General features: G+C 34.6%; 3 protein-coding genes across 4 annotated transcripts in view; 2 read left to right on the top strand and 1 right to left on the bottom strand.

The window, feature by feature from the left end:
- The window catches only part of LOC114326934 (4-aminobutyrate aminotransferase), a 43,692-nt gene extending 34,346 nt beyond the window's left edge, over positions 1-9,346 (top strand). The window contains exon 9 of the mRNA XM_050651297.1: positions 9,165-9,346. The gene's annotated coding sequence lies outside the window, so the exon portion shown is untranslated. The remainder of the gene's footprint in view (positions 1-9,164) is intronic.
- On the bottom strand, positions 1,852-14,256 carry LOC114326936 (probable aminoacyl tRNA synthase complex-interacting multifunctional protein 2). Of its 2 annotated transcripts, none has more exons than XM_028275409.2 (4): positions 13,781-14,256; positions 13,279-13,446; positions 6,797-7,028; positions 1,852-2,249 (listed from the first exon to the last, which is right to left on the bottom strand). In XM_028275409.2, exons 1-4 carry the CDS (start codon positions 13,976-13,978, stop codon positions 1,888-1,890), a joined length of 960 nt encoding a protein of 319 aa, XP_028131210.1. In that variant the 5' UTR covers positions 13,979-14,256; the 3' UTR covers positions 1,852-1,887. The 2 variants fall into 2 exon arrangements, with proteins under 2 accessions (XP_028131210.1, XP_028131211.1); XM_028275410.2 differs by having other exon boundaries at positions 13,799-14,256.
- LOC114326935 (nucleosome-remodeling factor subunit NURF301) overlaps positions 13,618-14,364 on the top strand; it is a 102,209-nt gene continuing 101,462 nt past the window's right edge. Inside the window, exon 1 of the mRNA XM_028275408.2 lies at positions 13,618-13,700. The gene's annotated coding sequence lies outside the window, so the exon portion shown is untranslated. The remainder of the gene's footprint in view (positions 13,701-14,364) is intronic.

Here is a 14,364-nt window from a genome sequence, read left to right as displayed (position 1 = left end):
TGAACATTGTGTTAAATAAGTCTACTAGAATGTCTCACGGTTTCATCACTTATGCATTTTAAGATTTCTACTGGGATTTGGTCCGGACCTACTGCTTTGCCATTTTTGCTCTTTTTTAATACCATTTTGATTTCCTCTTTTGTTAGTTTTCCTTTTGTTTTCTTCTTGTATTTAGTTGTTCTTTCATAAGTTTATTATTTCTGTCTACTGTTATTGTAGACGGAGAGGCAGCGCCAAAAATCTCTCTAAATTTACTTAAGCTAGTTTTTTCACAGTTGATTACATACTGTGATTGTGTAGAGTGTAGAGAAACATACTGCGGTCGGTCAAGCGAAACGTAGAACAGGGGTTACTGATAGGTTATCAAAGTTGCTTTCCTATGAAGGTAATGCAATCAATTTACTAGGGCTTAAAATCAGTACACACATTCTAAATTGAATATAAATAAAAGGTATTATCGTCGGTCAGTTGTATGACGGGACAGAGCCGGTCGGTCGGCCCCATTGAATGTACAGGGTTATTCACTATATTTGACCCCCCTGTAAAATATAAAAGGTATTCGATTTTTAAAATATGATTTTTTGACATATATATCATACTAGTGACGTCATCCATCTGGGCGTGATGACGTAATCGACTATTTTTCTTAAATGAGAATAGGGGTCTTGTGCCAGCTCATTCTCAATTAAATTAATTGATACAAAAAGAAGAATGTAGGTATGTAATTTATTTAATTTAAAATACATTTTACTGCTGTTAGAAAACAGAAATAAAAGTTTATTGCACAAATAAACATTGTTTTTTGGCTTAAATTCAATGTTCAAACTGCCAAGAGGCAGATGGGTGGCAGCTTGAACATTGAACTTAAGTGAAAAGTAATGTTTATTTGTTCAATAAACATTTATTTCTGTTTTCTGACAGCAGTAGAATGTATTTTGAATTATAATAAATTACATACATTCTTCTTTTTGTGTCAATTAGGTAATTTAATTTAAAAAAAAATTTTTGGACACCCTGTATAATCATGTTAATGTTTATATTACTGAATAGGGAATTGAATAACCTTTCAAATGAGCTAGCTCTCGACCCCTATTCCCATTTAAAAAAAATAGTCGATTACGTCATCACGCCTAAATGGATGACGTCACTAGTACGATATATATGTCAAAAATCATAATTTAAAAACCGAATAACTTGTATTTTACATTTTTTTTCTAATTCTGTAAATAAAGCAGTTTACAGGGGGGTCAAAATATAGTGAATAATCCTGTACATTCACTGGGGCCGACCGACCGGCTCTGTCCCGTCATACAGTTGACCGACTATAATAACTTTTATTTATATTCAATTTAGAATGTGTGTACTGATTTTCAGCCTTAATAAATGCCATTACCTTCTTAGGAAAGCAACTTTGATACCCTCTCAGTAACCCCTGTTCTACGTTTCGCTTGACCGACCGCAGTATGTTTCTCTACACAATCACAGTAATCAACTATGAAAAAACTAGCTTTAGTAAATTCAGAGAGATTTTTCAGCGCTGCCTATTGGACTATTGCGGTTATCGCGTTAATAAATAAATAAGTATAGCATCAACGAATCTCTCTCTTTAATACCGTCCCCTCTTGTGGAGTCTCAGATTCTTCTATGTCTCGAGTTTAGTACACAGATTTTCCGTTGATACAGAATCCTTTATTGTTTCAATCTGCATCTTCCAACGCAAGATAAAATAATTTGGGTGAGATTATACCTCTTGTCATATTCCTGTTCTTATTCTAATTATTGAACGTCATTGTAAAGTAGTGGTGTAGTGAAGAACTACAGACAGGATTTGATCCAAAATCAAACAAAATATAGGTTTTAAAGCTTATATTTATAACAAAAATAATTTTATACAACAGTTTCACACCGCTGATACCACTTCGTCATATTTGCATTAATTTCACTACCACTTGTAACCTGTTTAAGGGCAGAGTATGCGGCTAGATCCCCCAGACTATGCCTACTTCTACCTGCTAACCATTGGGATTTTCCTAAGGATTTATTTAATGTGGCAATATGTCCTGCCTTTTCAGTTTTCGTTTTAGCTCTCAGAAGAAGATAACAAGTGTCTAATATCGAATCGATTTCTACACTATCAGAGTCAGAACTGTAGCTGAGTGGGGAACTGATTACCCTGGTTAGATACCGTAATAAGTTGACTTCTCCAAAAATTGGAACGTGTGATACTATGAGTTCTGTGTCGATGCCCACTAAAAATAAAGTCAAAATTAAGCTGACAAATTTTCTAATACTACGAGGATAGATTGATATAAAACTAGCCTTTGATAGATGGTGTCACTTGATACCGAATTGCTCTCGGTTTTGACATCTGCCATTCATGACATTGTAATGATATGATTATAAGAGCGAGCGATAGGCCGGTCGACCAGAGACAATTGTAGGAGCCTTCCGTGTTGGCGCATAGCATCGCTGGGAGAAATCGAAGGAGTAGTGGCGTCGAGAGCATATTTAAAACGGACCAGGAGAATGAGAAAATCAGGCGTTGCTAGCGTGTTAAACTAGCAATGGCTAGACAGCTGTTGCTAGCGTGTTGAACTAGCACTAGCTGGATGGGCAAAGGTGCACCGTTTGTGAGGTGGGACTATGCCTAGGCGAACGCCACCGTGGTGAAGTGAAGTCTTGCCATGACCGTTATCGCAGTGGGCGGTAGTAGTGAGGAATGAGTGACTGCGTGTCGCCGTGCCGCATTGAAGTGAAATGCGGTGTCTCCGTATATGGCTTTGTTGATTTAACGTAGCGAGATTGTTATTGTATATACTGTGCTGTTTAATCGTATCATTTGAATGTTGCTATTATGATCGGATGACTGTAATAAAGTTTATTGTTTTTTCTTTGCAGAAGATGGAATTATATTTTATTTTATTTATTTTAAACTGTATATAATTATCTTAAATATATCTACTTTATTTTTAACCTGTGTTTTACTGAGTTTGTCGTCCTGAAAGAGCTACCCGTTACAAAATGGCGCCCGAGCAGAATAAAAGCTACGCAGTTTGTAACTACCCGTTACAAATTGGCACCCGAGCAATAAAATAAGACAGCATACAAGTAAACGTAACAAATTGACAACAGGCAAAGACGCAGACTCAGTAACAGGTCCACGTCGTGGATATATAAATAGAACCCGTTCAAAGATGATTAAGTTTCTTTGTTTTCAAATTCTTAAGGAACCGAAAATGAACCAAACCGAGAATGATCCGAAAATAAACGTCGCCGATGCAACGAGCAGGAAGGATGCGACCATCTGCTGTAGAAAAGCCTTGGTACACTGTCCCAATGGAGTTGAGGCAATCACGCCCAAGATCTACAGAAGGAAGCACCTTCTAGCCAGTCATCAGAGACCAATATTTACGAATCACCGAAAAAGACGACACTGTTGATGGAACCACGACGTGTAAGAAAATACCTTCAACCGTCGAAGATGAAACCAGCAAGAAGAATGTGACCATTTGCCGTAGAAAAACCTTGGCAAACTGTCCCAATGGATTTGAGGGGACCACGAACAAGATCTACAGACGGAAACATCTTCTTGACAATCATCCCAGACCAATTTGCGAAAAGAACATCGACAGAAAGTATATGCCTTAAGAGTAAACCGTCTCAGATGCAGCCAGCAGGAAGAATATGACCATTTGCTGTAGAAAAGCCTTGACACACTGTCCCAATGGATTTGAGGGGACCACGCCCAAGATCTACAGAGGGAAGCATCTTCTTGACAGCCGTCCAGGACCAGTTTACGAAGTAAGGAAGAACCAACCAAGACCACACCGTTGATGAGTCCAAGCCGTGTTGCACACACGGCACAAAAAAAAATGTATTGTCCTTTTCATGATCATTTTTCAGTGCGTAACAAATGATAGGAAAAAGGGTAAGTCCGTGATAATACACATTTATGACATTTATTATAACATGACATTTTAGTTAAATCTGACAGTTGTCACATTTTATTTTCAATTTGGAATAAAAACAAATCAAATGTGTTTCTTGCATTTATAAAATGGTATTTTCTTTGATTTGTATAGTCTTATAAATTATACAGATTATATTTGTAATATTATTATCTAATTAAAAAAATTATTTTTTTATTATGGCGCCATCTATCGACAACTAGAATAACTAGAATAAATGTTATAAAAATGTCACCGACGAAATGTAATCACCGACGTGCCTTTTTTCTGTCACATACAATTTAATGCGTTAGAAAGAAATCGAAAAACTGTGAGGCACTGAAAGATGATCATGAGAAATACTGTATGCTACATTTTTTTTGTTTTCCAAAACGCCTGTCAAAATTTTAAGCAAAAAACTAGTAGTTTGGTTTTTACAGCCGTCAGCAGCAAACAACTTTTGTGTTTTCGGAAAAATGGAAAAAAATCGAGTATCGTTCGGTGATTAAGTTCCTCCACAAAAAGGAGAAAACAAATGTGCAAATCAAAGCCGACCTGGACGAAGTATATGATGAGGCTGCACCTTCGTTAGCAACAGTAAAATTTTGGAAAGCTGAATTTGTTCGTGGTCTTACGAGTGTTTTTGATGATAAGCGTCCCGGGAGGCCAAATGAAGTCACCACGCCGGAAATGACCAACAAAGTCCATGACATTATTATGGCAGGTCGTAGAAACAAGCTCCGCGAGTTAGTAGAGGCCCTCTACTCTAGAGGTTAGTAGAGATTTCCTACGAACGCGTATACATCCTTCACCATCATTTGGACACGAAAAAACTATCCGCGCAATGGGTGCCGCGTTTGCTGACAATCGACCAAATGCTAAAACGTGTGACCACTTCGGGGACGCTGTTGACGATGATACGGCGCGATCCGAATGATTTTTTTCCCTGATTTATCACCGTTGATGAAACTTAAGTGCATTATTACACACCGGAAACCAAAGAAGGCCCGCCGAAGAAGGCAAAAAACAATCAATGGCAATACGCAGCTATATTGAATAGATTCGATGCCGAATTGCGTTGAAAATGCCCCGATTTGGCACATAAAAAAGTGCTCTTTCACCAATACAACGCACCGGCTCACCGATCGGCTGTCGCCATGGCAAAATTACGCGAATTGGGCTATGAATTGGTTGAACATCCACCGTATTCCCCAGATCTTGCCGCCAGCGACTTTTTCCTGTTTTCAAACCTAAAAAATGGCTCGGAGGACGCCGTTTCGCAACAAACAATGTAGTCATCGCTGAAACTTCGGCCTATTTTGAAGAGCTCGAGCAAAAGTACTATTAGGATGGGACAAAAAATGCGGAACATCGTCTTAAAAAATGCGTAAGTGTTTCGAGCTAAAAGGGGACATGTTGAGAAATAAATCAATTTAATCCCAAAAAAATTGTTTTCTCTATTAAAGGCTAGTTTTATATCAATCCACCCTCGTATGTAGAAGATTCTTACGGAAAGGAAATTTAAGAAAATTACACATAAAATTGAAAAATTTCAGAAAACTTAACGACTGTTTAAATTTGCACATTTAACAATTTCTTGTTTGACAGTATTACCACAAATCATACATACTCATAGACGTTTCACGTAAATTGTCAAGGTCAAGACAGCAAATTAGTTACCATTCCAATCCAGAGATGTCGCTGTCAGTCAATTCTGTCATATTTAACAACTGACAGTTGACAATTAAATTAATTTGTTATTTACTTTTTATTTTACAGTTTGTGGCTTAATTATTTTATTATAGTGGTGTTACGTTTTAATGAGATTTAATCACAATTTTAATCAATTGTATTAACCTCCTCTCCGTTTTTATGAGTAGAATTTTTAGTTTACATTGATCATCCTGTGTTGTGTTTCTCCACATTTAAAAAAAAACAATATAATAGATCCTGAAACAGTTTATTCCAATAGACAAGTGTGTCATCAACATTTCGGGCCTATAAATTTTTGGATGTTTGTAAAAGATTATAAGGTATTTATCTAAACAATTATCCTACAAGATTCTTTCAAAAATTTTCATTCAACTCAATATTACACATCAGTGCTTTCACGTGACACATGGCAGTTTAGCATTTTGAAAACAAATTGGAATATTTGAAGTTTTCAGTAAAACCGTAAAACTATGATTTTTGGTTATATTGGTATTTCAGCCCCGATTACAACACTACCTACTAACAGAACTTTTAGACAATACTTTTAGTAGGTATTTTTTATGTAGATGGAACTTTTAAGGCATTTATACTCATAGTATAATTACTGAATAAAACATTGAATTGTCTTTCTGTTGTTTTAATTTCCTGCGAAATTTAATCAAAAATCCCGCAAAATTTATAATTTGAAATTCCCACATAACTAAAATTTGTCAATTTAATTCCCATTCCAATCAAGAGATGGCGTTAATTCGATCCGAAAGATTAACATGGTCGTGAAACGTCTAGAGCAGGGGTTCCCAATCTGTGTTACATGTACCACTGGTGGTATGTACATCTCATTATTTGGGGTGGTACACAAAATACAAAAACACAGCAAAAATCCAGCACATTCGTAGTTAGATTACCTACATCGATAGGTATTTCAGTTAGGTGGTACCAACAATAATTTTAAAAAAATTTTGTGGTACATGACATGACTCAAAAACATTGAAAACCGCTGGTCTAGAGTATGTATGGTTTGTGAGTATTACAGAGGTTCAAATGTACTAGACAGTGCAGTGTTGAGTACAATAATAGGAAGACTCAGCCAATGCTGTAAAAGGTGTCACTATAACTAATATTTTAACAATACTTACCATTTTTCCATATCAATTTAATGTTAACACTTGGTACACCACGTTTCGGTACGTAACTTGCCAATGAGTCACCCAGCTGTTTGGCATTTTCATTCAATGTTGGAACTGAGGAGTGTATATGGGATGTAACCTTCAATTCGACAATGTCATGTAGTAGCTTTTGAATTATCAGTAATGAATATGGCGGATTTGTTGGACTTGCATTCACAACAAGATCAGGAAGAGCATTCAGCTAAAATATTTTTATATTTATTATACAATAATCTATATAAATAAAAATGAATGTTTTTATGTATGTATGTATGTATGTTCCTTATAGACTCTGTATGTTTCCTCATATTCTTCTTCGAAGAATATGTTTCTTTACAAAGAAGGAGAGCGAGTATTTTAAAAAGTACAAATTTTTTATGACATACTTTATGGATGATCCCTATAACAGTATCTTCCGCTAAAAATGTTGTGAATTTAAGATTTTTACCTGTGCTCAACGTAATTTAAAAAATATCAAAATATTAACCTTATTAACAACAGTTGATTCTTATTTTAATATGCAGCAAGTAAGTTAGGCCAATATCAAGCTGGTTTTAATTGAATTCAAGATAATTATATCGATTATGGATTTTTACACTAAAAGAAATTCAGGCCACCTGCTATGAGCACACGTAATCCTCCATTACGTTCTTCATAAATTTTAATTTAAGCAAGAGGATCAAAAGGAATAAAATGTAGAAACTACTGAGCTCTCTAGGCATACCTATGAAATGGTTAATCAGAATGACACTCAATAACACTGAAATCATGTATCATGGAGAGGTTTCTCTTGGAATGAATTGCAAGTGTCTTAAACAAGGAGACCCTTTATCCACAGTGCTTTTGGTACTGGAAAGAACTACAGAAGCAGAGTAAAACTGTCTTTTGCTAATGATCTCGTAAGACGAATGAAAATAATTCAGAGATATCATTAAAAAAAAAGAAAATCAGAAAAGTACCTAGATATTTTGACCTACACCTACAAGTCAACATTAGTCTTGAAACACTACATGAAACTTAGAAATACAGATTAAAAGGAGGATGGTCAGTTCACTTTCACATCTAACAAAGCAAGAGAATATAAGTAAATTAAAGTGGGCCATTTTACTTATATGGAAGTTACTATAGAGATATATTAAAGAGAGAGGATATAAAGAATTAATGCTGAAAACCAAATTGGCAACATATCGAGAAGTTCGAGCGAAAACCCGATAACTAAAAATAACATTATTTCGAAATAATCGCGATTAAAGATTTTAGGAAGTTTGAAGAAGATTTCAAATCGTCATAGGAAGTTCAATCAAATCGTCATTAAACTTTCTATGATGATTTGAAAACTTCTTCAAACTTCCTAAAATCTTTAATCTCGGTTATCTCGAAACAATGTTATTTTTAGTTATCGGGTTTTCGCTCGAACCCCTCGATATAACAATTGTCTAAAATCACTTATGAAATGCAAATATGTGTAGAGAAAAAGAAATGTAAGAATACATATGACAATAATAAGACCCAGGGTGGCATAGGGTAGTGAAAAATTGGAAAGGTGGGAAAGAAAAATGCTCAGTTAGGTAATGCTGCTACATAAAGGCAAAAACAAGGTGCAAAGTTGGGTAAGACAAATAAATAAGAAACAAGAACTGTATAAGGGACCTAGCACAAGCCATTTTATAAGGCTGCAAAGAGCTAGATGGATGGGACATGCAACATGCGATGAGAATGGATAATGAGAGGATACCAAAGATGGTCTTAAAACGGCCCAATCGTGAATAGGTCTGGATCCCGCGTATGAAAAAAAAGTTGATTAATAGCAAGCTGAAAATTTGTTAATAGCTTAAGGGTGTCTAGTCGGATAAACTTTAATATATGGGAACACTGGAACAGGGGTAGTTTTAGTTTTAATTGTGGAACAGGTTAAAAATTTGGAACGGTCAGACCACAAAAACGGCAGATTTATTTGGTCCAACAGAATAGACTTAAACTCTCCGAACAGAGATTAAACTCTCATGCAAAAATCAGACTGCAATTTATTACCTGTCATAATTCCTGTCATTTGACATATTCTACATGTTCCACTCATTAAAACGCCCATTTGGTGATAAATAGCAATCTGATTTTTGCATGAGAGTCTAATCTCTGTTCAGAGAGTTTAAGTCTGTTCTGTCGGACAAAATACATGTGCCGTTTTCGTGGTCTGACCGTTCCAAATTTTTAACCTGTTCCACAATTAATACTTCCCCTGTTTCAGTGTTCCCTTATATCAAAGTTCGCCCGACTAGACACCCTTAAGCTATTAACAAATTTTCAGCTTACTATTAATCAACTTTTTTTTCATACGCAGAATCCAGACCTAGAAAGAAGGAGATGACGACCAAGATAAAGATAGTTTGATAGCATAAAAGAACATGAATTCAGCAGAAAAGGGGTGTGATTAGACTAGAAGCCACCAAAGTGTATATTTTTTAAAAATGTAGTCATTTACTGTTATTGGGGTTTCCTGTTAATAAATAAATAAATATTTAATGGTCTGTATCAATAAAAGTTTTGGATTTCTTTCCTGATAATTCCTTCCTATTTTAAGCTGTCATATCTTTTCAGAAAGTGGAATTTTCTCAAAAGAGATAAGAAATACAATGTTTTTTCATTTTAGTGTATATTATTGAAGAGTATGAATAATAATAAGGAATAATATCCAAATACACAGCCAAATGTCCATGAAGTGACCAAATAACATCTGAGATAAGCATTCATACGAACGGAGACAAGGTAAAAATCTTAAAAAAGGGAATATACAATCTTCTTCTTTGAGTACTGTGCCAAATTTTAGGCATGGGTAGCTTCCATGTAGTGATGTTAGAAGAGAATATTCTCGAGAACGAGAATATTCTCGGCCAGAAAATTCTCTCGAGAATATTCTCGGCAAAATTTTCTATATTTTCAAAAACCGAAACAAAAATAAAAACTAGATACGGGTCAAATTACTATAATAGTATGATAGAATTGATCCAAAAGATGGCATAACCCAGACATCCAAAGAGTTATCCTCCTACACCAAATTGTTCTATATGGTCCACATAATGTTCAGAAAAAAGTCACACCATTTTGAGCGTCGGGTTTGGGGAGCATAGGCGTAACCAGGATGATCCTAAGGGGGGGGGTTACAACTACCTGAAAGGGGGGGGTTACAACTACTGGATGGTCTCTGAGGGCTACGGTGTTAAGCGTATAGAGCTCAAAGTGCATCCCAATGGGGGGGTTATAACCCCCAAATCCCCCCCCTGGTTACGCCTATGTTGGGGAGGACAGGGGGGAGAAATCTGTAAATTCATAGTTTTTTACCTTTTTCGTCAATATTTCTAAAACTGTGTGGTTTAGCATGAATAACCCTCTATACAAAAATGTTTTACATTAAATTTTAAATAAAAAAGGTCCATGGATAATCCTTCTAAAATGAACGGTTCCAAAGTTACGGAGGTAGTATAGTATAATTGGTCCAAAAAAAGGCCTAACCCAGACATTAAAAATAAAAGTTTTCCTCCTACACCAAATTGTTCTATATGGTCCACATATGGTTCAGTAAAATGCTACACCATTTTGAGCGTCCGGTTTGGGGGGGGGGGGAGATGGGGGAGAAGTCCGTAAATTAGTACTTTTTTTAAGTTTTTCGTCAATATTTCTAAAACTATACTTTAGCGTAAACAATGTTCTATACAAAAATGTTCTACATACAAATTAAAAACAAAAAGGTCCTATACATAATTGTTATAAAATCAACGGTTCCAGAGTTACGGAGGGTGAAAAGTGGAGGTTTTCGATACCTTTTATATTTTTTGGGCAATTGATGATAATTTTGGGTTTGAAGTTGACGTTTCTTCAAGGGCTTATCACTAACATACCATCGGCCACTGAAATAGCAAATTTGATTTATAAAATACAATCCTGTTAAAGAAAATCAGTAGGGAATTGCCCAAATAATATAAAAAGTATCGAAAACCTCCACTTTTCACCCCCGTAACTCTGGAACTGTTGATTTTATAACAATTATGTGTAAAACCTTTTTTGTTTTAAATTTTATGTAGAACATTTTTGTATAGAACATTGTTTACGCTAAAGCATAGTTTTAGAAATATTGACGAAAAACATAAAAAAACTACTAATTTACCGATTTCTCCCCCATCTCCCCCCAAACCGGATGCTCAAAATGGTGTAACTTTTTACTGAACAATATGTGGACCATATAGAACAATTTGGTGTTGGAGTAAAACTTTTACTTTGGATTTTTAGGTTAGGCCTTTTGTTGGACCAATTATAATATACTACCTCAGTAACTTTGAAACCGTTCATTTTAGAAAGATTATGCTTATGACGTTTTTTATTTCAAATTTAATGTAGAACATTTTTGTATAGAAGGTTGTTTATGCTAAATCATATAGTTTTAAAAATATTTACGAAAAACGTAAAAAACTACGAATTTGCTGATTTCTCCCCCCAAACACGACGCTCAAAATGTTGTGACTTTTTCTGTACATTATGTGGACCATATAGAATAATTTGGTGTTGGAGGATAACTTTCACTTTGGATGTCTGGGTTTGGGTCTAGTTATACCATACTATAATTTAAAAAATATGTAGGTATATTGTTTTTGCCAATCCCATGAACCACTAGCAAGGTTGTTTTTAGTGTCAATATTTATTGTTTTGGTGCAATAAGTATTAACGTGCAAATATTTAGAATGGTGTTCATTTAAGCAGAGAAGAACAAGTTAGGGAAATTGAGTTTGTAGATAATTTAGCAACTTTAAGGTGATGAGTCAGCTGAAATTATAGCAGATTTGGCACTTTATTAGTCTAAGGAGGGATTTTTTGGAAAACCATAAGTTGTAAAATCAATTGAAAAACTAGACTTAATCATATGGTGAAAAGGTACATGTTTCGGAACAAAATTAACTAAAATAGAAGTTGATATATTAAGCATGCCTTCACCCAGTGAGCGACTGAAAGAAGTTTCAGTACTTATGGTTTTTTTATCCACTCCTCTAAAAGAAACCGGCTCACTGCTGAACGGGCTCGTAAGATAACTTTTATTGCTCACAATTTAAAATTGTTGGACGTAGACCAATCCATGACTGAGCTGGCCACTCGTGAAACACAAAATCCCACAACTCATCCGTACATTGAAATGCAGATTGTAGATGACCAGGATGAGCTAATGATAGAAATAGATTCTGAATCTGAGGTCTCATCTTTTATCGTACCACATCGATTATTTGCTGTTAAGAAGAAAATTTAATTTTTTTATTAAAGGAATTTTGTGTTTTCTGTTGTTTTTGTATTTTTTTATATACAAAGAACACTGTTGTTTCATCTCATAATTTTGTATATAAGATCATGATTTTTAAAACCCTATTTTTCATCTTCAACAAGACCTTTCAACCCTATTTTTCATATTCTTAAGCGCGTCATGGGGTTCATTCTCAGAAAATTCTCCATATCGAGAATATTCTCCGATTTTTCATTCTCGACAATTTTCTAACACTACTTCCATGACAATTTGTCAATATTGTTCTCGATCTTGAGCGGCATGTAACAATTTATCTGCTGATAAGCTAGTCCATTGATGAAGGTTTCAGAGCCCTGAATATTTCTTGCTAACAATTCCTCTTTTTCTATACATTAATGTTAATGATATAAAAACAAAATATATGGAATGCAAGACCAAAAATGTAAGGGGAATGAATTTAACAGTATAAATGAATAGCAATACATACAGATTTGAGGAAATTGAGAGGTTCAAAAATCTAGAAAAGATTAAAACAAGAAAACCAAATGACTCTATGAGATGCAAAGTGGCCTAACCGACAATTTTACCAAAATGCTTTTATTACATTCAAGTTATCCCTTATTTAAGTATTTTCAGATGCAGAGTAGCTTAAGCAACCAATGCTTAAGATGTTAAACCCTGCTTCCTACCATTTAAAGAAGTTACGTAGCTGATAGATTGAAAGGAACGCTAGTAAGTCTTGAGTGAAGGAGGGGAAACCAAAAAAATAATATACAGCAATTGCAGAAAAGACGTATTAGATACGATTATACATATTTTAGGCAGGTATATATTATTTTTACTATGTACAGTACAAATTGATGCAATGTCTTATAGAATTGCTAAGAAATTAAAGATAGTGAGAAAGGATAAGTAATTATATTTTTAGATAGATGAATATAAATTCAATGTCAATCCAAGGTGGACTATGCAAAAATGTGTAACTTTGTATCTTTGACTCCCCAAGGATTAAAATTTTTCATTAATTCAGGGTTTTTGCAGGCAAGAAAAATAGTAACAAAATGACTTAAAAATTAGATAAAATCATGCCTTAACAATGATGAAATATACAAGATATCTACACAAATACCATTTTGAACCTATTAAGGCCTGAATAATACATAATACCACTCACCTTTTCTGCTGAAATACTTGGACAGGTCTTGTTTGTTCCTACTGAGTTTGCATTAATTTTCAAATCCAATTTAATTGAGAGAATTTGTTTCTTGAGGTCTGCAAGCTGTTTTAAAACTTCTTCTTGCTTAGCTTCTAAATCTGCCATGCCAGGAATTTGATGGTTATTCTGAATTGAAAATGATTAATAAATTAAATATCCTTAAATAGCATAAAAAATTGTGCTTCAGTTGTAACACATTCTAATAGTACACTTATTAATTAGGGTGGTACACAATTATGCCACTAAAAAAATGAACAGAGGACAGAAAAGTCAACAGGAAAACAGTAATAGTTCCTTCTTTGCTTTGAATAGTTATTTGACAGTTGTTCGCAAAAATTGATAAGTGTGGTATCATGCCAGGTGATTTTGTGGATTTTAAGGTAAGTCGGGCATTCCTTACATTCAAAAATATACTCAACAAAAAGCTTAATGCACTCAAAATTATTAAAATATATAAAACCTTTAAAAACTGTTTAACCTGGTCGAATATCGTCGATTTTTCGTTCGTTCTGGAAACGTGATCTGTGGACTCGTCGACCATATCTTGGGAGTCTTTTGAGTAGATATTTTTTAAAGCATACATACACTTCGGCTTGTCAATCTTTTGGTCGTGGTGAATTATTTGTCGTGTTCGATACATTTTTATCGGCCCATTCATGTTTCTTCGCTAAAATGTTACAATTAACTTTAGAAATTCGATATATAATTTTTTTGGTAATCAGTCTTCGTCTGCTAAATAATTTTTCACTGGCGTTCTTAAAAAGGGGTCCAGATGATATTGTATGTTATCCTTAAAAGAGGCAAAACTTCATATTTACTCAGCCTAATTACATAATTATACAAAATTAATTCTATTAAAAATTTTCTGATTAAAGCTAATGGCAAAAAAAGGATTTATAGTGTTTTATAATTTAATAAAAATATATTAACGAGTCGATAATGTGTATTGACAAACCAGTTCTGTCATTCGGCCATTTTGAGTCTAAAACGTACTGCGCAGATGCGGATTTGCACATTCTGTTTATTTTCTGTCTCTCTTTCCGG

Source organism: Diabrotica virgifera, chromosome 5 (genome assembly GCF_917563875.1).
Source record: "Diabrotica virgifera virgifera chromosome 5, PGI_DIABVI_V3a".
Classification (NCBI taxonomy): domain Eukaryota; kingdom Metazoa; phylum Arthropoda; class Insecta; order Coleoptera; family Chrysomelidae; genus Diabrotica; species Diabrotica virgifera.
The sequence above is the reverse complement of the archived record's forward strand: the minus strand, read 5'-3'. Positions and strand labels throughout refer to the sequence as shown.